We start from the raw sequence: 26,619 nt of genomic DNA on the forward strand, positions 1-26,619 counted from the left end.
TACAAGCCACAGTAAATCATCTTTGCCTCATATTGTCTTTACAGAGGAATGAGATATAAAGATATTCAACTGTTGTATTAAGATAGGAAATGACTCACCACCGTGGTCTGTTGTGTCCCAGCGATGTCGAACTCGGTTGACTGAACCAACTCTTTGGATTGATGGGTGTGGCTTATCTCTGCCCCTAAAAAGCAATAATTAAAGCTTTTCAACCATCATACGTTTCTAACAGATGGTCTAAGTCAGGACTTCCCCTTACAATATTTCTCAGGAGACATTGCTCACTTATCTCCTCCCATCAATACCTTTCTTGTTGGATTTTAGAGGGAAATGACAAAACTTTGTTCCCTTGAGGAAAGAAAGAAAAGGAGGAATCCCGACGGATGCAGAGACAACATCAAGGACTCAGTAGAGAGCAAACCTTCGCACGTGGCCCTGCTGCTGATTTGTGGACAGGTGAACTATCAGCCCCATGAAGCAACTGTGAGGTCCGAGTTACTTCCATAACCATAACCTCTATTACTAAAAAGAACATGGATAGCAGGTGTATGGAAACACCACTACTAACCTATGCACTTCCAAGCTGTGGCAACATCCTGACACGGAACTGTCATTGTTATCATTTGATCAAATCCCGGAACTCCCTACCCAATAGCAATGTGCGAGCAGCTTCATGAGGGGGACTGTAGACTGTAGTTTAAGACTGGGCATTAACTGTGGCTTTGTGATGATTTCTGGATCCTATAAATAAAAGTTTGTTATGACTGCGATTCACACTCGGGCTTTGGAGTGAGTGTTGGAACATCCTGCTAAACTGATCCTGTATCCACATCATTTCCGTAGTGGATGAGGATAATTAACATACCCCATGACACAGATTCTGCGCCCAATAGTGCCCCATTTTGAAAGGACACACGTGAGCTGGAATGACAGGTGATTCCCTCCTTCCTAAAATAGAGACACCAGGACTTACTCTGAATTACTAAGGAAAGCAAAAGGAGATTGAGTCTGTGATAGTCTAGACACTGAATTGATAAACTTATTGGGGCCGTTGGGCATGTGCTGGAATAAATGTGACGCTGAGTGCATCTGATGTTTAGTAAAAGCGTGGTTTTAACTGTAGTTCAGTCAGGACTACTTTTTTTTCCAGTACCTGTTCTCAGAGCCACTCCACACACTCAAGTGTCTTCACAACCAGGTGGATACACCACCACAGTGGCAGGGGTTTTCGGTTTTATTGGAAGCACTGTTCTTGGATAAGACAAAAAGTTGAAATTCCATCTGCAACTCAGATGTCTATAAGGTATTTAGTGGCACTTATTTGGAGTGATGATGATCACCAGTTTCCAGGCCAATATTTATTCTGTGCCCAACTTCACTAAAACATATTAGCATGTTGATTTATTTGTGGAGATCATGCCTTGTGCAAGTTTGTACAAAAGCAATTTCACGTTAACAGCGCATGATGAACAAGAAAATGCCACGGTCATAAAAGACATATAGAAGTTATGTTTTTCCTCATTGAATTCCACCCCCCAGTCCTACTCTTGGTGTGTCTCCATCCATGCTGCAGTGCTGGGTTGCATACTCATTGACAAGTTTCACAGGCTGTCACTGTTTCCTCTCAGGATGCGGGTCTGAATTTCAAATTAATTGAGTAAATGAGTGGGACGTGTGAAAAGTCATGCATTGAATCTTCTCCAAGAAGCAGATCTGGAAGAGAAGGTAAAAGCTGAAAGCAAATATACAAACGGTTGCAGCGTAAGTTGCTGGATTCTTCTGGGCAGCAGAGAGCGAAGAATGACCAGGAACCTCGCTGCCCACATTAAAATGCTGGAGGAACTCAGCAGGCCAGGCAGCATCTGTGGAAAACATTACAGTCGACGTTTCGGGCCGAGACCCTTCATCAGCTCAGATGAAGTCTCGGCCTGAAACTTCGACTGTACTCTCTTCCATTGATGCTGCCTGGCCTGCTGAGTTCCTCCAGCATTTAGTGTGTGTTGCTCGGATTTCCAGCACCTGCAGATTTTTTCCTGCTTGCCCACATTAACCTAACCCAGAACTGGTAGCTCTGTTGAGGTAGGCAGTTGGGATAATGTAACACCTGCACTTATTAATCCCTCCCCGGAATACCATTCTTCAAATTACATTCAACACTTATCTCCCACCCTTGTTACAGAACAGAGAGCTGCAAGCAGGTTCCAGTGCCATCTGTTAACCGAGGAAGTCTCTCTCAAAATTAATGGTGTGCAGTGAACTGAACTGAGGCTCTCGTGTTTTGGCAGATTGCAGGAGCTGGTTAATAGCTGCCCTGGGACCTTTGTAATCATGTTAGATATATTAGAACATTGGTGGAGGCATGTTGCCAACCTGACTCAAACTAAATTCTTTCATCTAAACTAGGTCACAACAGTTTAGGAAACCTTAGCGCTATATCTTATGGAATGCCCAGCACCAAAGCATCCTTCTATCCCAATCAGTCAGGTTGTCTCTGCTTTCCCTTTCTTCCATGATTTCCCCTTAATTCCATGGATGCCTCAACTAATCAGAATGCCAAGGATTTCACATAGCAACTGCTCTCTGTGAATGTCCAATTGGTGGATGAAGTTATGGCTCCATGTATCCCAAATGGAAACCCATTCACTTTCCTTTTGATTCAAATTCATTCTAAGACATGGGTGTCTCTGAATCAGAATCAGGTTTATTATCACTGGCATGTGACATGAAATTTGTTAGCTTAGTGGCAGCAAGTTCAATGTAATACTTAATCTAGCAGAGAGAGAAAAAAAAACAAGTAGATCAATTATGTATATTGAATAGATAAACAACATGCAAAAACAGAAATACTATATATTAAAAAAAAAGTGAGGTAGCGTCCAAAGATTCAATTTCCATTTATGAATTGGATGTCAGAGGGGAAGAAGCTGTTTCTGAATTGCTGAGTGTGTGCCTTCAGGCTTCTGTACCTCCTACCTGATGGTAACAATGAGAAAAGGACATGCCCTGGGTGCTGGAGGTCCTTAATAATGGATGCTGCCTTTCTGAGATGCCGCTCAGAAGTTATAGCCACTGGAGCTATTTGGGGCACAATTCTCACATCTGGTCACAGGGCAATTACTGTGGGCAGATAAGAGACAATCACGTTGCTAGCTCACATGTGACCACATGACATAAGGATGGCATTTGCCTTTTCTGAGTATGTCTACATTTATTAGATACCAGTAGTTTATTGGTCACATTTCATGATACTACAAGTATTTTAATGCCAGATTTAATTTTCATTTCAAGTGAACTGAGAATTCTGGATCAATAGTCAAGATTGCTGGATATTAGTTCAGTAACAACCACTGTCTACTGCAACACACTCAAAATGCTGGCGTAACCCAGCAGGTCAGGCAGTATCTATGGAAATGAATAGGACAGTTGACTTTTTGGGCCGAGACCCTTCTTCAGGACTGAGGAGGAAGGGGGAAAGATGCCAGAATATAAGTGTGAGGGGAGGGGAAGAGGCAAGCTGGAAGGTGATAGGTGAAGCTGAAAGACACAAGATGGAAGGTGATAGGTGAAACCAGGTGGGTGGGAAAGGTAAAGGATTGAAGGAATCTGATAGGAGAGGAGAGAGGACCACAAGAGGAAGGGATGGAGGAGGGGATCAGGGTGCAGTAATAGGCAGGTGAGAAAAAGAAAAAGGTTAAAATGAGGAATAAAGGAAGGGGTGGGGGGTAATTTTTTTATAGGAAGGAGAAGTCGATATTTATGCCATCAGGTAGGAGGGTACCCACATGGAATATAAGGTGTACTGTATTACTGTCTCCTATAATGTTAAGCTCCTCTTTCAGGCCACCTATCAGCCTTCTTTTGGTACAAGACATAGTCCAAGCCTGTAAGGAAGAGATGGAGAAAACATCTAAACTGAAAGACAAATACGAACTACATGAGGATGAGATGTTGTGTATTTAGCAGTCTTCACCGAGTTTAAAACCCTACCACCCAAACGTCCTGGGAGAGATCTTAATTAGTGAGTAATCATACATATATACCATAATTTAAAGTGGTCAAAAAGTGAAAACTGCAAATGCAGGAAGTTTAAAATATAAATAGAAAAATCTTAAAGTACTCCTCAGGTTAGTAAGTAACTGTGGAGAAAGGAAAAAAGGTGAAGCAATTAAAGAATATACTCCTGATACCTTAGCTTCCTTTCTCTCTCTGTAGCTGCTACCTGACCGGTTGTGTGTTTCTAGCATTTCCTAATTCTAATTTAAATGTATAATCTTTTAGAGGCCATTACTTCAGGCATCAATGATATGTTGTTAAATGAATAATGTTTATTGAATAACATCATAGTAAAATTATTTATTTAGTGAACTGCTTTCCACCAACATGACCAAAGAACTAACTGCTCTGAAATAAAAATAGAAAATGCTGGTCTGGCTGCATCTGTGGAAAAGAAACAGGGCTAAAGTTTCAAAGACTCTTAATTGAACATCCTTCAGCAGAAGATGAGTGAAGGATCTTCTTTTCCCACAGATACAGCCTGGCTTACTGACTATTTCTAGCATTTTCTATTTTTATTTCAGATATCCAGCATCTACAACTTCCTTTTTTGAAATAGTGAAGATTTGGACTCTTGTTTGCCTCCCCCACACCTCAACTCTATTACTGTCATTGCCTACCTTCCCTTGGCTTACTTGGCCCAAGCAACTACTCAAGATCAGTTTGGTGATATGATGTGGTATGAAGAATGGCGAAACTGGAAACGGTCTCCTTGCTTGGAAGAGGTTTACAGGGAAAAGATTTAATGCTGGACTTCACAATGATAGAAGATATTGATGGAGATAACAGTTTGCACTAGCAGTGGAAAGAAATTTAAAATAGACAGCCGAGAAAACAGAAGGGAGATCAGAATGGCTGTTTTTCTTAAATACTGTCAATGGAATTGGATGCAATATTTGCACTAAAGGAACCAAATAATTGTTTGGGGGAAACTTACTGACTTGTGGAGAAATAGCAGCTGGTAGCTCTACAAACAGTTAGCACTGGCATAATGGGCAAAATAGCCTTCTTTTCCGAGCTCTGATCTGGATTTTCATTTACAGTAGTTTCTGCAAAGGAGCTGCAAGCAAATTAATATTTGGATTTGATAATAGGGCTATCTCAGGCTTTCAGTATATGAATCACTATTGGGAATTGGAGTGTACCAGATCGGATTAATATGTGTCATTTTTAATTTCATAAGTTCAATGTTTTTGAGGTGCTCCATCAACCCTGTACCATACAGATTGTGGCTAGATTAAAGCATCATAACTAAACAAATCCTTTCTTCTTCTCACCCACAGCAGCACTGCAGCTACATTTTATCATTATTATTAGGGTCAAAAAAGAGGTAAGAAAGCCTGTGCTAAATTATTTAATGTACAATGTAGGTACTCATTCCTACAGAGTTTATAAATCATTTGTTTTGTTTAAGGAACTGGGTCACCAGAAACATAAGATTTTGTTCAACTCAATCCATCCTATTACTAACACATTAGTTCTACTGCTGTGAATATACAGTTCAAAATAAATTCTTGCATAGTAGCAGTGTTTTCATTTGGGTAGGTGACACCTTCAGGAGTTTGCCAATATCCACAGGGGTTCTATGGAAGTCAGCCAATGCTTTAAGAGGGGATTCGATTAACTGAAGAGCTCAAAGACCTTTTGGTTATGTCAGATCTTATATTTTCCCTGATCCTATTTTGCTTCCTACCACTAAGCCAGTTTTCAGTCCATATAATTAATATGCCTTCACTATTTGAAAGATCGTCACCACAGAATTTTTTTCAAATCATTTCTGAAAATCCAAGTTAATCCTATTTACTGAATTCCCTCTTATTTTCAACAGGACCACCTCTGAAAGAGTTTTGGTTGCTTTGTGGGACATGATGTTGGTGGCCTTAAGGATCAGGGACCAGCTATATAGCCAAGCAGATTCAAGGAGCTTCCTTCAGCCGGGGTCTTGTATACAGTCTTTGGCTGGGAGCTTGGCACCCACATCACTAAAGCCCCAGGAAACACAGGGCCTCTCCCAGAGATGATATCTGGTAGGAGAGATGGAACAGTTCATCACTTCAGCTCACCAGCTGGCAAACTTTCTGCTGAATTTCTGGATTCAACAATGGCTGGATGGGAGATGCCAGAGAATGGTGGTGGATAACTGTTTGTCGATTTAGAGGCTGGTGACTAGTGGTGTGCCTCAGGGATCTGAACTAGGTCCAACGTTGTTTGTCATATACATTAATGATCTGGATGATGGGGTGGTAAATTGGATTAGTAAGTATGCAGATAATACTAAGATAGAGATTTAGGCCAGTTAGAAGAGTGGGCTGAATGATGGCAGATGGAGTTTAATGCTGATAAGTGTGAGATGCTACATTTTGGTAGGAATAATCCAAATAGGACATACATGGTAAATGGTAGGGCATTGAAAAATGCGGTAGAACAGAGTGATCTAGAAATAATGGTGCATAGTTCCCTGAAGGTGGAATCTCATGTGGATAGGGTGGTGAAGAAAGCTTTTGGTATGCTGGCCTTTATAAATCAGAGCTTGAATATAGGAGTTGGGATATAATGTTAAAATTGTACAAGGCATTGGTAATGCTGAACTTAGAGTATTGTGTACAGTTCTAGTCACCGAATTATAGGAAAGATTTCAACAAAACAGAGAGAGTACAGAGAAGATTTACTAGAATGTTACCTGGGTTTCAGCATCTAAGTTATGGGGAAAGATTGAACAAGTTAGGTCTTTATTCTTTGGAGCGTAGAAGGTTGAGGGGGGACTTGATAGAGGTATTTAAAATTATGAGGGGGATAGATAGAGTTGACGTGGATAGGGTTTTTCCATTGAGAGTAGGGGAGGTTCAAACAAGAGGACATGAGTTGAGAGTTAGGAGGCAAAAGTTTAAGGGTAACACGAGGGGGAATTTCTTTACTCAGAGAGTGGTAGCTGTGTGGGACGAGCTTCCAGTAGAAGTGGTAGAGGCAGGTTCAATATTGTCATTTAAAGTAAAATTGGATAGGTATATGGACAGGAAAGGAATGGAGGGTTATGGGCTGAGTGCGGGTCTGTGGGACTAGGTGAGAGTAAGCGTTCGGCACGGACTAGAAGGGCCGAGTTGGCCTGTTTCCGTGCTGTAATTGTTATATGGTTATATGGTTAATTTGAGTGCTTGTGACTGGTATCCATTCACATTCACTCAAGACTGAGCAAAATTAAAAAAGCTGTTTTAATAAATTTAAAATAATTAAGTAATAATTTTGAAGTTAAGATAAAATCAAACATTTAAAACAAATGGAACTTTGAAACTAAAGACACAAGAACTGCAGATGCTGGAAACTGGAACAAAAACATCTCTGGAGGAATACAATGGGTTAAACAGTGTCTGTTGGGTTTGTGGGAGCAGAATTGCTGACATATCGGGCCAAAACCCTGTATCAGGACTTTGAAACTAACTTAATTAAACCAGGTACAAACCTTTCCTTGTTCTGGTTCTAGGATCTGAGTTCTCTCATTGATTTCGGCATGATCATAGTATTGTTCCGGGGAACCTGGTCTGAAGACTACGAAATCTGTAGAGGTTTGCACTGTTCCATTGGATTTCATCTGCCCCATTGCTTATTATGAACCTTTGAATGCTAACCCTTTATAGTTTATCCCAAAGACTCTGCATTTGTAGTATAGTTCCAATGATGAACAAATCAGGCCTTGTTTCCTCAGTCACCAGCTTTTTCTACTTGAGTAATGTACTCTTCTGGGTCATCCTACTGTTTATAGAGCTCCTGGAATGACTGGTCAAAGGCTCGATAATTACCTTTCACCCTCAAAGACTGAATGACACATTCCTTTGGATACTCATTCCAGATGAATCAGTTCTCTAGCAACAGCCTCAATGGCTACTGGTACTTCCTGCACTGAACAGAAATAAAACAATTCCTCCTTACCCAAAACTGGTGACTAAATGCCTCAGTTCTGAATCTTGTCACTTGATATTGTCATTGTCGTATGACGGAGAGGTTTGATAATGTGAGGGAGTGAGTGTGTAATTCTAGGCTGCTGTCAGTGTCAATCAAATCAATAACAATTACTGCTGGAAGCTTGGGAACTGTTTGATTACTTGTTTGCAAAATTATCCACAAGGATAATGGAAACAAGAGCCAAGAAAATAAGGGATTGAATTATTCTGTGGCTTGGAGACTACAGTTTGCGATCTTTAGCTAAAGAATATTACAGGTCCTTGTGACTGTACTTATTGTTACACTGAACCAAACTTGTATCTAAGTTTACTGCCACTGTGTTTTATTAATTGTGGCCCTGCTCTCCCATCTGCTCTCAGGGATTCTTGGGAGCTGGCCCTCTCGATCTAGTGCTATCAGAAAGAACTGCAAGAAGCACTGTATATGATGTGGCTGTGAAATGTTTCTTTTGCTTACTGATCAGCATTGAGTTAATCACTGGGTGGGGACAAAATTTTCCTCTGCGGGGTGTTCTAAATGCACCGTGAACTAACAAGCACATGAGATTCATGAGAAAGATCCTCGGAATGAAAGGGTTAATATACTAGGAGCTTTCGATGTCTCTGGGCCTGTCCTCACTGGAATTCAGAGGAATGAGGGAATGAGGAGGGATTTCATTGAAACCTATCTAATATTGAAAAACTAGTTGAAAAGAAACACGGAGCCAGGAATGCGAGTCTAATTTAGTTTTTACTTTAAGCGAGGTGAATACGTATGACATGGCAGGGTCATGATTTATGCAATTCACTTATTTTTGCACATAACCCATAATGAATTATTTCAACAAACAAGAAAACTTAATCACACTGTTTATTTACAATATTACACAAATACTACTGAAACATTAAATGCACAACACTCCTTCTAGCTTAACTATAAACTCCAACTCAATATAGAATGCATTTCAACAATGCACGCAGTATACTATATAGTACAACTATTATACAGACATCCACTGCATGGTAAATTGTCCCATTCAGTCCTAAAGATTTAATCACTGAGGAGGCTTTCCTACTCTTATGGGATAACGTCTTTCCTGACAAGAGGGTTGGTAGGTGAGACTTGTGGCTGTGAAAAAATACCAGGTTCTGGGGCCACCTAAATGGGTGTTATAGGAGTTGACTCTGCAGAAAGTAGCTCTGACTGCTTTGGATACCTTTCTTCTGTGCGTATTGGATTCCTGAACAGTGCATGGCCAGCTTCACTGGACAATCTGTGAGCACAGTGTCTGACATCACTATTTCCTTTGCCTTTTGGAAATTCACCTCACACTGCTTTGTCCATTGCATTTCTTCAGAGTCTGCTTGAACTTGCTCAGCACAACTGTGTAATGGTGAGACCACAATAAGTGATGCTTGATTTACAGAATTCACACTTGTGTTGTGGTCTGAGCCCATAATCTTCTGATCTTTTAAACACTCTCTTGAGATTTTGGAGACGTCATCCTTACCGGTAACAAAGCCATCCAGGTAACACTGAGTGCCTGGGCAACCTTGTGGTACCTGGTCCATAGCTTCCTGCCAGAATGCAAGTGCAAATGTTACAGATAGTATACGGAAGCGGATGGGCTTTTTAAAACTTGCGTACGACACTTTCTTTTAACATTATATTACCCTTAATATTTGGGTGGCGGGTGGAAATATGTCTCTACCAAAGGATTTGTAAGGCACTCCTTCCCTCCACTAGCCTGCAGGTTACCCTTGGGCAAAGCATAGCATCTGCTAAGCCCCATGACCAGGGCCAAGTGAAGCCGTGGGAGCAGCTGGTGCATATGCGACCACTGATGCCAGGTAGACAATCTCTGAAGAGTATTGCTAATGGCTGGGGTCACCCATCTTGTAAAGATGCTGCAAAGAAGATGGCAATGGCAAACTACTTCCGGAGGGACATTTTCTAAGAGTAATCATGAGCAGTCACATCATATGACATGGAACATAAAGATGATGATGATTACCCTTGATATGTTTTGAGTTTTCCAGTGCCATCCTTGAACACTGCTGTAGCATCACCCAGCACTTTTGTTAATATGCTTTCTGTTGACTCTATTGTACAGGATATGGCATGCAAATAGGGTGTGGATCTCCAACCAAGTTGTAGTTGTCTCAGCCAATCATGGCCCCACAACGCTGGCCCTCCTATTTTAACAACACACAAGCCCAATGTGCCTTGTTGGTTGTTGTATTTCACTGTTACGAATGTCATTCCTACAGGAGTTATCTTTTCTCCAGTAGAAGTTTGATGTTTGCAAGTTTCTGTTCAGAGTGTCTCAAATGCCATTTTTTGTGGAATGACTGAAACTGCTGAGCCTGTGTCCAATTCCATTTTAATTTACTTGCTGTTCGCTTCTGGTGTAGGCCTTATTGCTTGTCCCTTGTTTGTTTTCACAATGTAAATCTCAAGCCTATCAGCCCTGTGTCACTCTCATCAATATCAGAGTTTCAAACAGTAGCATCCACATTAGTTTTCTTTTTGATACTGCAACTTGACCTTTTTCTCCTTTTCTCTCCCATGTGAAGTCCCTTTACTTTTGTCTACCTGACATGCTCTTTGTATGTGTCCTACTTTGTTTCATTTCTTGCAAATTTTGCCTTTAAACTTGCATTGGTTTGGTGTATGTGAGCCCCTGTCACAACAGTAACACAATTTGTTTAGCCAGGCAGGTTTCTGATTAGATGTTGCTATTTTGTTCACACTCATTTGCATTCTTGACTGCAACTCAATTGCATCTGTCTGCTGTTTCCACTGATACAGTAATTTCAACTGCTCTTTTAAATGTGAGTTGTGCTTCAGATAGGAGCCAGTTTTGAATGTTTTCTTGTAAGATTCTGCAATCTAAATGATCTCTCAGTGCACCACTGAACTGACAATGCTCAGACTATCTCTTCAATTCAACCATGTAAACTGAAATGGACCCCTTTTCCTTTTGATTCCATTTATGAGACCTAAAGAGTTCTGTGATCAACAGTGGATTTAGTTCTAAGTGTTCCTGCATTATGTTCATGATATCAGCAAAGCTCATTTTGGCTGGTTTGGTTGGCACAGTTAAATAAACTGTATGCTTTTCTACCTATTGCATTCAGTAACTCTGGCACTTGCTTTTCATTGGCTATTTCACTTGCTTGAAAGTACTACTTAATTTATTCAGTATACACCATCCACTTATTTATTGTGCAATTGAATGTATCTATCTTTCTTATACAGCCAGTCATTTCTGTTATTTTAAGAATTATTTAGTATTATTATCACCCAGTGTGCACTGTTTATGAACCCATGAATTTAATCCATTTTCTGCCTTTTTTAAAATGAATGTCTCTCTCTCTCCTTTGAACAGACGTGCTGCACTTTTTTATGAACTCAAACATTTCTCTCTCCCTTTCCAAAGGAAGTAAACGTGCTGAACTTCAACAGAGAGTTAGTTGTCTTGGGTTCATTTTAAAACTTCCCCATTGCCACTGCTACGTTTTGGAACTGCACCGAAAGCAAAGCACAGGAGTCTGGAGATACTCGCGTACTTAGTTTCACTTCAGTGAGGTACTCTTATGTGACGTGCTTTTTACATAAAGAATTATGTGAACAAAATTGCTGAATCAATCATTATATTTACAATTTTACTCAACTATTACTGCAATATTAAATACACTACAATATTGTCTTCAGTGAGGCTAGATTTTATTAAGTTCATGTCATGCATTTAGCTCAGACAATAGAAAGTAAATTCCTATAGTGTCAATGGTGTAATATACTTCATACCCATCTCACCAGTGTAATCTCTCTCCTTGCCTCAGTGTTGAGACAAGGAGAGAGACTTGTCATCTTACTTGAACCCATCTGACTTCCTAATTCAGCAAGCAATTTATTACAAAAGGCCTAGAGCCCTAAATGTGTTATGAGGAGTTGGTTGTACCAGTTGGTAGACAGACCTACAAGAGAAGAGGCACAGCTAAGGGAATGTAACCAGTCAAGCGGCTGGAGAAAACCTTGGAGATAATGGCCATAAGTCTGTTATGTTCAAGGGATATGGATGGATAGGAAACAGATCCTTAATTAGGAGAGCTTGCAAAATTAGACTGCGAGCAGCGATTAGTAGCCAAGTCTACATTTGAAAAGTGAGAACCATTTAAAAGTGAAATACAGGTCCTCCCCAGCTTACAAATGCCTAATTTACATACATCCTATACATATGACTGAAGATCTGGGAGACCGGCAGAATGGATTTGCCATCTGCTGCAGGGCTGCGGGCATCATCTGCCTTATGGGAACTTGGTCTGTGGCCACATTTCTGACTTGTGGTTACAAATGATTCACAGAATGGAACACTGTAGTAACCTGGGGAGGCACTGTGGTGAGAGTTCCAGGCCAACATGTTACTTAAAGAAAGACAGATAATAATAAGAGCTATTTAAGAAGGGCAGTAAAGGCAAGTCAGGGAACTACAACCCTGCAAGCTGGTGAGTAAGATACTGGAGGGGATTCTGAGGGATTGGACCTACCAGCGTTTGGATAGAAAAGGTCTAATTAGAGATAGACAGCCTAGCTTTGTCCATGTAAAATTGGGCCTAAGAAACCTGTTACAGGTTTTCAAAGAAGTAACCAAGAAAATAGATGAGGACAATGTGATGGACGTTGTCTGTATAGATGTTAGCAAGGACTCCTACGTGGTAGACTTGTTGGAAGGTTAGGTCGATTGAGATCACTAGTAAACTGGATTCATAATTGTTTGATGGTAGGATGCAGGTGGTAATGGCGAAAGGTTGTTTCTTGGACTGGAAGCCCATGGATATTGATGTTACATAGAGACTGGTGCTGGGACCTCCATTGCTTGCTATTGGATAAGAACGTACAAGGCCTGAATAGTAAGTTTGCAAAATAGGTTGTATTGTAAACTGAAGAAAGATATGAAAAATTATAGGCTGATACAGTGAGCCAAGGATTGGAAAATGTATTTCAGTATAGTTAAGAGCAAGACGTTGCATCTTGGGAAGTCAAAGAAGGGTTATGCTTATACAGTACACTGAGTGGTGGAGCCCTGGGAAGAGTTGTGGAACAAAGGGACTGAGGAGTATAGGTGCATCATTTGCTGACATTGGTATCACAAGTAGACAGAGTGGTGAAGAAGGCATTTGGCACACTGGCCTTCATTAGTCAGGACACTGAGTGTAGGAGTTGGGACATTATGCTTTCATGCTCCTGATCTTCTCAACAACTTTCATTTCCCTGGCCCTGACAGCCTCATTTTCACCGTGGATGTACAGTCCCTGTACACTTCTATCCCTATCAAGAAGGCCTTAAAGCCCACTGCTTCTTACTCAACAAAAGACCCAACCAGTTCCCTTCCACCAGCTCCCTTCTTTGTCTGGTAGAACTGGGCCTTGTCCTCAACAATTTTTCCTTTGGCTCCTCCCACTTTCTCCAAACTCATAGATGTTGCCTGACCTGCTGAGTTCCTCCAGCTTTTTGTATGTGTTGTTGGGACATTATTTTGGTGAGGCTGCCCTTGGAGTACTGTGTTTGGTATTGGCCATCATAGTAAAGATGTCATTAAGCTGAAAAGAGTGTAAAGAAGATTTATGAGAATATTTCCAGAACTCAAGGGCATGCATTATTGGAAAGATTAGACAGGCTAGGGTTTTATTCCTTTGAGCACGCGAGGCTGAGGAGTGAACCTTTACACATGTATGAAATCATGATGAGTGTAGACATTATGAATGCACACAGTCTCTTTCCCAAGGACAGGAAGCCGAAAGCTATAGGGTGTAGATTAAAGGCGAGAGACAAAAGATTCAAATGGGATCTGAGGGGCAACTTCTTCATTTAGTGGTGCATATATAGAATGTGCTAGCATACAAATTAGTTTAAGAAGGTTATAATCACAAAATTAAAAGACGTTTGGGTAAGTACATGGATTGGAAAGGTTTAGATGGATATGGGCCAAATGCATGCATGGGATTAGTTTAGGGAGATGCCTAGTTGGCATGGATGAGTTGGGCTGAATGGCTTGAATTACTCCATGAATCCATATCAGCAGTTCCCAGGAAACCTGGATTAAAGGGATATGGAGGTTTGGCTAAAAATGAAAAATAAAGGAAACAAATGACAGGTGTAGAGAAATGAAAGGTGGGGAATGGGCTGAAAAAATGGCAGATGGAATTCAATGCAGACAAGTGTGAGATGTTGCACTTCAGTAGGACCAATCAGGGTGGGTTTTACACAGTGAACAGTAAGGTATTGAGGTGTGTGATAGATCAAAGGGATCTGGGAATACAGGTCCATAATTCATTGATTGTGGCATCACAGGTTGCCAGGGTTATAAAGAAAGTTTTTGGCACCTTGGCCTTCATGAATCAAAATATTAAGTACAGAAGATGGGATGTTGTGTTGAAGTTGTTTAAGAGATTGGTGAGGCCTAATCTGTAGTATTGTGTGCTGTCTGATCACCTATCTGCAGGAAAGATGAAAATAAGGTTGAAAGAGTACAGAGAAATTTTACAAGAATGTTGCTGGGACTGGAGGACCTGAGTGATAAGACAAGATGGAATAGGTTAGGACTTTATTTGTTGGAACCTGAAAATTAAGAGAAGATTTGATGGAGGTATACAAAATAATGAGGGGTATAGATAGAGTAAATGCAAGCAAACATATTTTCATTGAAGATGGGTGGGACTATAACTAGAGGTCATGGGTTAAGGGTGAAGGGTGAGACGCTTAAGGGGAACATGAGGGCAAACCCTTTTCACTCAGAGGGTTGTGAGAGTGTGGAATGAGCTGCCAGCACAAGTGATGCATGTCAGCTCGTTTTCAGTGTTTAAGAGAAGCTTGGATAGGTACATGGATGGTAGGGCTATGGAGGGCTCAGGTCCCAGTGCAGGTTGGTGGGAGTAGGGAGTTTAAATGGTTTGGCACGGACTACATGGGCCAAAGGGACTGTTTCTGTTCTGGACTTTACTATGAGTCTATGAAGATGGTAAGTATAGGGTGTAATTAGAAGGGAAATAAGGTGATTAAGGAAATTCTCAAAGCATTTTATGAGTATATTAAGAAAAAAAAGTGACTAGTAAGGTAGCCGGTGGAAAGTATGCGCCATTGAGGGCCAAAGTTACTATTTCTCTGTAGAGCCACAGGAGGTGAGGTCTTAAATGAATACTTCTGACAGAATTTACTATTCACGTGAGAAATATTCACAGTAACAGTGCATTTGGAGAATTCAGGTCAGAACGGTGAAATTCTGGAACATGTTATTAATAAAGAGAAGAGATATATGTCTTAGTGAGCTGAAAGTTCCTGATACGATGTATCCAGTTCTCTATGGGAAACTATCATGGAAGTTGCAGGATTTTTAAATCTTCATTGGCTACAGGCGAGACTCTAGATGACTCGAGGCCAGGGAAAGTGGTCCCTCTGTGAGAAGGCAGCAGAAGTAAGCCAGGTAACAACAGGCTCCTCAGTGTAATGTCAATGGTAGGAAATAATTGAATAGTGGAAATAATACTGAGAGATGAGATTAATCTACATTGAAAAGGAACGGACTCTGATCAAAGATAGTCAGCATGGCTTTGTTAGGTCCAACAAGTCTGACTTTTCAAAGAAGTAGCAAAGTGTATTGATGAGGGAAGTGCAGTAGATGAAATCTACATGGACTTCAGCAAGTGATTGTCAAGGTCGCACATGGTAGAACAAATCAAAAAGTTGGACCCCATGGGATCCAGGACAAATTGGATCCAAATTTGAAAATAGGTGACACAGATGATAGCAAAGGTTGATTTGTGATTGTAAACATGTGACCAGTAATGTACCGCACAATAGGTGCTGGCACCTTTTATTGTTTGTCATATACGTTGAAAATTTGGATGTGAAAATAAAAGGTACAGTCCGTATATTAGTCACCTTTTTGATCATGTGGATGTTCATCTTAGGGATGATATTGAAGAACTGAAAAGACAGAACAGCACAGGCGGAAGAACTGTGAGGTGATGCTCTTTAGGACAGCTAATAAAGGTAAAACATGCACAGTGAATGGAAGGTCCTGGGCAGTACTGAAGAGTATTGACAGGCTTTGGTGTACAGTTCCAACATTTCCTGAAGGTGGCAGCACAGCTAGACAGGGTGGATTAGGAAACATATGGTGCCTTTGCCCTCATTAGCAGGGATCCTCCAGTTTCCTCACCAGGTCCAAAGATGTGTCAGGTACACTAATTAGTCATTGTAATATGTCCCGTGATGAGGTTAGGGTTAATCAGTTTTGTCAGGGGCTGCTGGGGCGGTGTGACTCGAAGGGCTCACTCCGTGCTGTATCAATAATATGTAAATAAAATAAATAAGAGCAGTGAGGTGATGGAACAATTGTATTAAACATTGATTAGGGCCACTTCATGTTGCTACCATCACGGGGAGGTATAGGTGCTTGAAGACCCACAATACAGGAACAGCTACCAAAAGACTTCTGAATGGTCCATCAACACAAACTCATTATTTCTCCTTTACACTATTTATTTTTGAAACTTATAGCAATATTTATATTGTGCACTGTAGCACTGCCAGAGGGCAATAAATTTCACAACACATATCAGTGATAATACATCTGATTGTGATTACCTGAAGTAAAAGTTAAGCTCTGTTTGTCTCATTCTAGTAAGGAAGTGATCGCACTGGAGAGTGATTGCAACTCCAGTACGTTGATTTGGGTTGGATCATTTCAGTTATGGGGAGGGACTGAACCATCTGGATGTGCTCTTCTTGTAGCGATGGAGGCAAAGTGAGATTGGACTGAGATGTACAACCTTGAGTGGCATAGATGGGTAGAAAAATACTTCTTCCCACTAGCAAAGGTGTATGAAACCAAAGGGCATAGGTTTAACATAAGGGCCAGGAGGTTTAGAGCTCATCTGAGGAAGAAGGAAGGAGGACTGTGGAGACAGAGACATTCACAGCTTTTTCAAAGTATATAGATAAGAGCTTGATTTGCTAAGCAGAGGAGGCAATGGATCAGAGCTGGAAAATGGCATCAGTACATTTGGTGTGCGTGGGCACAGTGGACATAGAGGGCCTGCTTCCACGCGGTATGACTTCTTGACTCTGACCATTTGATTGATATCATTTGCTTAATATTATCAATCCCACTTCTGTCCATCTCTATCCTAGTTTCTGCCTCTGTCTCAAAGTATTAACCAAGTTATTTGTCATTTCTAGAGGGACCTATCCAGTGGTCTACCCGCTGTTCCCCCATTGGCAACCAATCTGCACCTCCACTTCCCACACTTTGTCATGTGCTCACCCACCTTGCTTGTGCCTCTGGTACTACAATGCCTCAAACTAAAGGCCTTTGCAATTGTATTTAATCCCAACATGGCCTTGCTCCAGACCTTGAGGCAGAAGTGTTTCTAGATGTCGCACACTTAAACACAGGAGTTGCCAAAATTTCTTCTATTTTGTGTTCCTAGTTAGATGAAGTAGAATAGGAGGATCAGGTACAGACTATAAATATTGGCCTTGACAAGCTGGACCAAATAGCCTGTTCTTACCAAAAGAAGTTTTACTTCTTTGGATATCCACTCCTTTGACCTTTTCTCTTGCCCTCACGGATCAGTTTCCTACATTCTCTTCCAATTTGGAAGGATGCTGAAAGACTATGGGGACCTGCATTACACGTGAAGTTATCATTTAGTAGTTTAACCCTCCACCTATCTTGGGTCACCTCTGAATATGCAATGCCCCTCTTTATGCTGTTTATAGGGACTTGATGTCAGTTGAAGTGGAGTTCAATCAGACAGAAGAACTTCAATGCAGAACCATAGTGAAGTGAACATTTTGAAAGTACTTCCACAGGCTCTTTGTTAAGGTTACACTTCCAAAGGTATTAAACTTGTGCCTCGCTACAGAGACCGGAGTAAAAAAAACTTAGCATACTGTTTTAGTACAGTACCGAGATAGTGATACTTTATTGTTGTCATTTGAATGAGATATTAAACTGAGGATGTTTTTGTCCTCTGAGGTAGACCCAAAAGATCCAGTGTAATTATTTTGAAAAGTGGCAAAGGAGGGAGTTCTCACTTAACCTTCAACCAACATCACTAAAATAGGTGGCCTTGTTGTTACATTTTGCAACTCCAGAATATAAGACGAATTGCAAGAAAAAGCCCAGGAAAATGAGTCTTAGTTTCGATTTTACAAAGTAGGTCACATACAAAGAGCATGTCAGACAAACAAAAATACATGCACAGGAAAGAGAAAAAGAGAAAACGAAAATGAGAAAAATAAGAAAAACAAGTCAAGTTTTAGTTTCAAAAACAGCATACTAATCTGTATGCTGTTGATGAAAAATCTGATAATAATGAGAATGACGCAGGACTGAGTAGCTTTGAGAGTTACAGTGTGAGAACTAACAATAGACAAGCAATATGGCTTATACCAGAAGTGAATGGTAAGATAATTAAAATGGAATTGAACACTGGATCAGCTGTTCTAGTCATTCCACAAAATGACCTTGAACAGCATTTCAAAGTTTCTGAACTGAAGCCTGCAGATATCCACCTAAGAACTTATACTAGAGAAGAGATAATTCCTGTAATAATATTTGTAACAGTGAAATACAACAAGCAATAAGGCACATTGGGCTTGTATGTGGTAAAAACAGGAGGGCCATCATTGTGGGGTCATGATTGGCTCATAGAGCTACAACTTGCTTGGAGATCCATTCATCGTTTGCATGCCACATCCCCTGCAATAGAGGCAACTGAAAGTGAATTAAGAAAGTTACTAGGAGATGCCTCAGCAATGTTCAAGGATGGCATTGGAAAACTCAAACATATCAAGGGTAAGATAGTGTTAAATGAAAATGCCACACCCAAGGTTTACAAAGTCCATTCAGCTCATTATACCACCTGTGATAAAGTAGCCAGTGAGCTAAATTGCATGGAGGCTGAAGGAATTCTTTCCAAGATTGAGTGGAGCCCATGGGCAATGCCAGTGATCCCAGTGGTCAAGAAGACTAGGTCTGTCAGGATCTGTGGTGATTTTAGGTCACCATTAACCCAGTACTAAAAGTTGATCAATACTCTTTGCCTAGGATAAATGATATCTTTGCACAACTTTCTGGAGGGAAACACTTCAGCAATGTGGTCTTAGCTGAGGTTTACCAACAGATGGAGTTGAAAGAAGAATCCAAAGTGTTTTTCACCATAAACAATCATAATGGGCTTTGTCACTATTTTCAGAGCAGCATCTGCAACTGCACTCTTTCTGAAAGCTATGGACCAGGTGCTGCAAGGCTGTCCAGGCACTCAGTATTATCTGGATGACATAATTGTTACTGGTTATGATGACAAGAACATCTCTGAAATCTCAAGACAGCGGAAAATGATTAGAAGACTACAGGCTTAGGGAATGACGCAACTTGTATTCTTAAAACCAAGCATCACTTATTGTAGTCACACGACTAACACTCAAGTATTACTCAAGTGTGCTGAGAAAATTCAAGCCGTGGTGGATGCCTCAAAGCCAAAGTATGTTTCGCAGTTTCCATAACAGGTTCCTGCCAAACCTAGCTACTGTGCTCCACCCCTCGAACTCATAGCGAAGAAAGGTGCCCAGAGCCATCAGAACCACCTCTTGCAGTCCCAGAGTCAACTCCTACAACTACTATGGAGGAGGCCCCAGAACCTGAGATCTCACCTTGCAAGCAGAGTGTCAGCAAATATGTTATCTCATTGGAGTTAGAAATCCTCCACAGCAATTAAATCTACAGGCCTGAAAGGGACAACTTACACATGCTGTGGATGTCTATATGGTAGTTATATAGTATACTGTATATATGTACATAAGTCCAGATGCATTCTCTATTGAGTTGGAGTTTATAGCTAAGCAGGAAGGAGTGTTGTGTAATTAATATTTTGGTGATATTTAAGTAATATTTTAAATATATTGCTTGATTAAGCATTCTCTATTTGTTTAAATAATGGAATTTGGTTTGATATATATTAAGTACGTGAATGGTATACATTATCACACCATTGCATCATAAGTGCATGACTTGCTTACAATAAAAACAAAATTAAAACTGGAATCCAGTCTTTTCCTTGTAATTAATTCTACATTTTGAAGTTATAAAATGTAACACTAGTCATTTTCACATTTTTATTTACAAGAATGTGCCAAGGAAAAGGTGGCTTTTTGCTATGCTACAACAGTGACTACACGTTAAAGTATCGCTTCAGTGACTGCAAACTGTTTAGGTAAGTGTTCAGTTCATGAAGGGCATTGTATTGGTTTTAATGATCAAACTGGACATCTCATTCCTGTCCCTGAAGAGAGCCTTCGTTGCCAAACGCCCCAGGAATCCAAGTGTAAAAGGCATTTTCTTAATGCAGTAGCAAGCTGCTGCAGTGACAGAAACAGGGAGAACAGTGATGCATGCTCGTGCAGAGTGGAAGTTAAAGAGGTTAGTAACCTTTTAGTGCAGGCTGTGCTATCAGAACAGTGCTTCTTCTTTTTGTAGTCTGGAGTGTCTTACAAAGTGAGGGTTAGAAAGAAATGTAGCAGAGACCATCTTGTGTAGACACTGTGGAGAGCCAGTTTATTCATATTAATTCAGTACAGAAGAGAAGCTGAAGTCACAGCTTGGCCAGTGGCAGTTTATCAGAACAGAACAGTACAGTCCAAGTACACTTCAGGTTACAAAAGTACAGCAGAAAACGCAGCAAGTTTGATCCAGTGTTAGCACAGCATAATTTCCAGTCTCTGAGCTCTTTTACATTTATTTAGGCAGATGATTTATTAATAAAACACACAGCTTCCTCTCTCCCAATCTAATAACCTCCTGCCTTTGATGCAGTGGATGTAAATGCACTCTGGTTTTAACTCACTTTCTCTTGGCAATACAATGATAACCCTTTGTTAATTTTATTTATTTATTGAGATATACTGTGGAATAGGCCCTTCCAGCCCTTTGAGCTGTGTCCCCATTCTAACCATGGGACAATTTACAATGACTGATTAACCAACTGGTACATCTTTGGACTGTAGGAGGAAACTGGAGCACCTGGAGGAAACTAAGGAGAATGTACAAACACCTTAAGGGCAGCAGCGGGAATTGAACCTGGTCACTGGTACTGTAAAGCATTGTGTTAACCATTACACTACCGTGCTGCCCAGGATATGACTTCAATAGTACAAATTTGACAGCCGCTCAAAAATAATGACATGGCATTGATGCAGTAAGTGGTGGTGTTGAATGATTGTATCAAAATATAGAGGTCGATGAAAATTGATGTAAAAGAATTTACTAATTGTGCTTCATATTGTTTAACTATGACAGCTGGAAAGGCTTCTCTTGTTGGATACCAGCTAATAGAATGAGAGGAGGCAGTGATGTGTACTAGTACATCTAGCACTCTTGCAGGTTTGAACCAGTTATATGGAATGACTGAAGAAATCCTTAAAGTGGGTAACCCAAATTGGCACTCACATAGCTTGGAGCTGTGTGCATACATCTAAAATAGATTTCTTAATTGCTGTAAGAATAAATGCCTATGTACAATTACAAAGGGCTTAGTTTCGCAAAGTAAGAGAGGAATGTTCTCTCCTTCCCATTGGCATCTTGGAGCTGTTGAAAAACAGAACTGTTTATAAACGGAAGCTGCACAATATTAACTGATATTATTCTTTTGCAGTATTGAACGAGTGCAGCACCGCTCAGGTGCCTTTGTTTGGGTAAGGTCTTTTCTGCCCATTCATGCAGTCATTCAAAGTGTCCTAGCCAATACATAACCTCAAAACCACTAACCCAGGTGATTATTTTGCTGCTTGTGGGAGCTAACTACATGCAAATAGTCCATCACCTTTCCCGCACTTCCCATCTGCTTCATTAACTGTTAAGGACTTTGGGGTGTTCTTTGAGTCAGCAAAAGCAAAACAGACCTCGATGTCTTTTGGATTTCCCAGTCTGCTGTGTTTAAATGCCCAAAAGCATACCTCTCTTGGCAGACCTATTAACACCTTTTCGTGGTTGAGTTTTATGTAAGAAATGAAATTAGAATTTTGTAGCTTGCAAAATAAACAAATCAAAAACAATTAAGTAAAAGACGGCAATAAGAAAAAATGTGTTGTGACTTCAATAATATCTCATGAAATGGAATCTCTGATTTTTTCTGCAAACCATGGGAACTACAGCTTTAGGACCACCTGCTACATTCTTAACTCTTCCTTTTCTACATCAGACCCATCACATCTGTTGCTCTGCCTACACCACCATCTGCACTGTCTATTACTGTTTTACCTACATCTACTAAAGCTCCAGTCCTACAACTATGCCTTTTGCTGCACCCACGTTTTGGTACCAGCCTCCCCAGCATTAGCTCCAACCTTTGCAGTTTTAATTCCACTCATTATGTCTCTAGCTCCATCCAATTTAAACCATGCAAATTATTGTCTTAACTCCCACTACAAGTTACCACATTCCATTACAGAGTTAGCTCCGACTATGACATTCTTACCCTATTCACTGGACTTCTGCCTCTTTGCCCCACCCTACACAGAATCAGCACCGCTAACCTTTGAGTTCCACCTACAGTAGCCCCTTCTAAGATAGACACTAGGTTCAACACTATGCTTGCTGGTCAGTATCAAGATTAGAATCTTGTTTGTTGTTCAGACTAAGATCTTCAGCAAGGGAGCTGAAGAATATTGGAGACTGTTTATTGAGCCTATGTATTTATAACATCTGTTTTAAATTTGTGGGAGCATGTCAAAAATAGCAATGTAAAAGAAGTCAAAACTAGATTAAGAATAAACCACAAAATAACAAATTGTTAAACTAAGGAAGAAGAGGTGCCTTTCTAGAATGTCCCTTTAATACCTCAGGATATTTCAGAGTGCCTGACAGCTGCTGAAGTACTTTTGAAGTGTGGACAGCATTAAAACGTAAGAAGTTAGAGTCAATGTTTATTCACATCCCTATCCTGCAGTGGTGTGAGTGATCATATAAACCTTAGGGTTTTGTATAACATCAGGATTTGATGCAGTTTTTGCAAATAGTGCTAATAGTAAATATGATATACCTTGTCTCTGTAAACATTTTCAATAATTGTCAGGCACGTTCCCAAAGGATATTTTTTAAACTTGTTCTTTTAATGAAAGTAACAGTGGTATTGAACTTCACTATTGGCATGGCAGAGTGAAGCGTTGTTCAAAATGGCTCCTGTATTAAGGCCACTGGGAAATGTTCATTATAAATCCAACTTTCCATTCTCCTACCCATTACCCATTAACAGTGGTCGGTGTTTGCCACACATTTGACAAATTAAAGGCAGTGATTCTTCTGGATTATATTGGAGGACATTGAACCTGACATTGAAGAAAGCCTCCAGGCCAATCCCGTTTTATCATCTACTGAAATAATCATTAAAAGTATCAAAGCAACTTAAATGCAAATGTCTTTAGTGAATAACTCATTCTATCCCTTGTTAGATAAATTGTTGTATAATACTTATGATGGTTTTATAAAATTATAGAACTATGTTCCTATACTTCCAAAATATTTATGGATGTTATGAAATATTCACCCATTGCAGTTTCAAAATAGTCTATCTTTAACCATCTTTTGAAAACTAACGTTCTCGAGGCACTGATCACATTGAGTGAGGTCAGTGATGATCCCATTGATCTTCTGGCTGATCTGAAAAAAAGTCATCAAAGGGAACTAGTGTGTCTGAAAGGGATACTAGGATGCTGAAGAGCATCATTATGCACATGGTCAAATTCCACCTGCAGTAGACACCAACTATTATTGGCAGTAAAAGATAAAGAGTTGGTCACTTAGGACAGATATGCAAGTCATTTCTTCAACTGGACAGGTATAAATCTTTGGAGTTCTCTACCACAAAAAGATTGACTTCCAGATTATTGAAGCAAGTTCTTTTAATCACTGTAAAACAAAATTGCATTATTAATCATAAGTGATGTTTCATGAAAGGTTTACCAGTTGATTAACTGACAAGGACCATGAAGTCGCATTACAACACTCTTTTAACTAGCTAATAAACATAAAGGCAACATGATGTCGAGGGGCACGTGGGTGGGAAATTTCATGAGTGGTATTTGAGATATTTAAAGAATGTCCCTGTCTCCATTTCATGGGCTCATGAGTATCCTTGAGGGGATGTGGAAGATCACTTCCACTTTGAAAAGTTCAACAAAGGAATTTTTGGTCCAGGTGCTGGATCAAAGTCAAGGCTCAATATCCCAGATGGCTCAGTGTTAGGATGACATGTGGCAATCCTTATGTACACAGAGCGATTTTGGGATGGGTTACATATGGTGAGCTTTTCCTATTGTGACTACTTTCATTTCCATGTGTTGTAAAAGACTGAAAGATGTGATTATTTTTATCTCTTAACAAGAATCACTATGCCTCTCTCTCAAAAATTGCAATTAAAATGATAATTTTATCAGAATGTTCACTTTTTTAAGATTGCAGACATTCAACTCATCAGGTAATCTACTGACTCCTTAGTTCAAAGATAATTTCTCAGAACAGGAAGGAATTACTTCCTTCAGTAGTGAGGTTAATCCTTTTAGGATATAAGTTTAAGATGATATCTTAAACTTATTAAGTTTAAGATGATGAAGGATTAGATAAGAGTTGAGGAATGTATTCCCATGCAATGGTAACCTGGAATGCAATGCTTGAATGTACGAAGGCGGAAAAAAAAAACCTCGTCACATTTAAAACGTACCTGGGGGTGCTGTGATCTACAGACTTATAATCAACTGAGAACTTGGAAGTTAGATTAGTTTAAATAACTCTTTTTGGCTGGTATGTATAAGCTGAATGGTTTTCCTTTGTTATAGATGATCTTATAATTCTATAAAAGATCTATTATTAACTATGGAAAAACAGATCACATCAATTGATTTTTATTTATTCTTTGTCTCAATAGCAAGGTCAGCTTTTGATGTCCATCTCTCAATTCCTTTTTGGAAATGTTCAACCCTCCCTGATTCTTGTTAACCTACACTAAAAGGCAACTTAGCGTAACTGAGGAAATGGGAGCACTCTGAGGAAAGCCACACTGTCATGGAGAGTAGGAGCAAACTCCACACCAACATCAAAGGTGAGGATCAAACCTGGCACCCAGGAGTGATGAGGCAGCAGCTTGAAAGATCACACCAACACCACTGCAGGCTGTGTGGAGAGTATGGAAACATGGTCCAACCTAGGCCATTCCAGAGGGAAGTTTACAGTCACCATATTGCTGCATGGGCTTGGAGTCAGATACAGAGGGATGACTTCCATCCCTAGAAAACCAGAGGACTTTAGTTGTGTTTGAAAGATATTTTTTAGTGGAACGCTAGCTGCAGCAGCTGGTTATCAATCACAAGTAACTATATTCTCTAGCTTATAAGGACACCATCAAATAGTTGTCTTTGGGAGCTCACTATGTGCAAATCAATGCTTGTACTTTTTGTACTAAGACAGTATAATTACAAAAAAGGCAGAAAAACACTGAGGCATCCTGCAGTTCTGAACGTTTTAATATCCTAAGAAATATAATCAACCATGGTAACCATGGCAATCATTGTTTCACTTTTTTAATGTACCAACATTCCATTTTGATTATTCTCCATTTTAATGGACTACCTGTACCCAAGTGGAAACTGTGTGTAACATGTGAGTATGCAACTGCCTCTGTGTGCTATCTGTCAGCACGGGAATGTCTGTGTGTATGTAATATGCACGTGAGGGGGGGGGGGGGCTGTGTGTTTGTGTGTGTGTAACATTCTGGAAGATCAGTGCCCCTCTGGGATTTCTCTGACACCCTATTTTAATCATTCATTCATTGGAAATCTTCCTTTGAGCTGCCAAAGCCTCTGGAAGTCTCTCTCACAACTTCAGCTCTCTTCCTTTCTTATATCCATCAGAATACTCCTTAAAACCAAATCCTTGACCAACTAGCACTGTCCAGCTCAGTGCTACTGTGAAAAATGTTGAGACTTATCAAAATGTTCAACATGCTCCACAGAAACAAAATTATTGTCTTAAAAGTGCACACAACCCAGAGTGACATTTTGCATCAAAAGCCAGGTCTTGTGCAATCTGGCAGCAACATGCTCATTCAATGCACAATGGGTTAATTACTCAGGGGAATTATTACATCCAGCTGCTGTCAATCAAAGTCCCCATTGCATGGGTGTTGCCTAAGCCTCAGTAGGTGGATAAGTAGCTTGAAGAGGTAATGTAAAAGAGCTCGTTGGTACTGGCATCAAAGGAAAAGGGAACAGAGAACCATAATCACACACTGCATCAAATGCTTAGAAACAGCAATAGTTACTAAGTTTGCTCCAGAGTATTATGTTTTTTTTAAAAAAAGGAAAAGATAAGTAGAAATCTCATACAAACTGCAATAGAACAAGGTACAAAATGGTCAATTCAAAGACAACCTTCTTGTGGAACAACAGTGTTAGTTGCGTCATAGATATGTCTCAGTAAAAGTAATCATAGAATCAAAAAAATTGCTTTAGAAGTAGGAAATTCACAACCTTTAGCAATTGAAAGAGAAGAGAGGGGAATTTCCCACCTGT

The 26,619-nt window shown here is 40.1% G+C and overlaps 1 protein-coding gene across 6 annotated transcripts in view; it reads right to left on the bottom strand.

The window, feature by feature from the left end:
* Window positions 1-26,619, bottom strand: part of LOC132396859 (paralemmin-2-like) — a 377,174-nt gene that overhangs the window by 191,886 nt on the left and 158,669 nt on the right. For all 6 annotated transcript variants that reach the window (XM_059974861.1, XM_059974858.1, XM_059974859.1 and 3 more), the window contains one exon: window positions 99-184. In XM_059974861.1, coding sequence (XP_059830844.1) covers window positions 99-184 — 86 coding nt within the window. The remainder of the gene's footprint in view (window positions 1-98; window positions 185-26,619) is intronic.

Source organism: Hypanus sabinus, chromosome 7 (assembly GCF_030144855.1).
Source record: "Hypanus sabinus isolate sHypSab1 chromosome 7, sHypSab1.hap1, whole genome shotgun sequence".
NCBI lineage: Eukaryota > Metazoa > Chordata > Chondrichthyes > Myliobatiformes > Dasyatidae > Hypanus > Hypanus sabinus.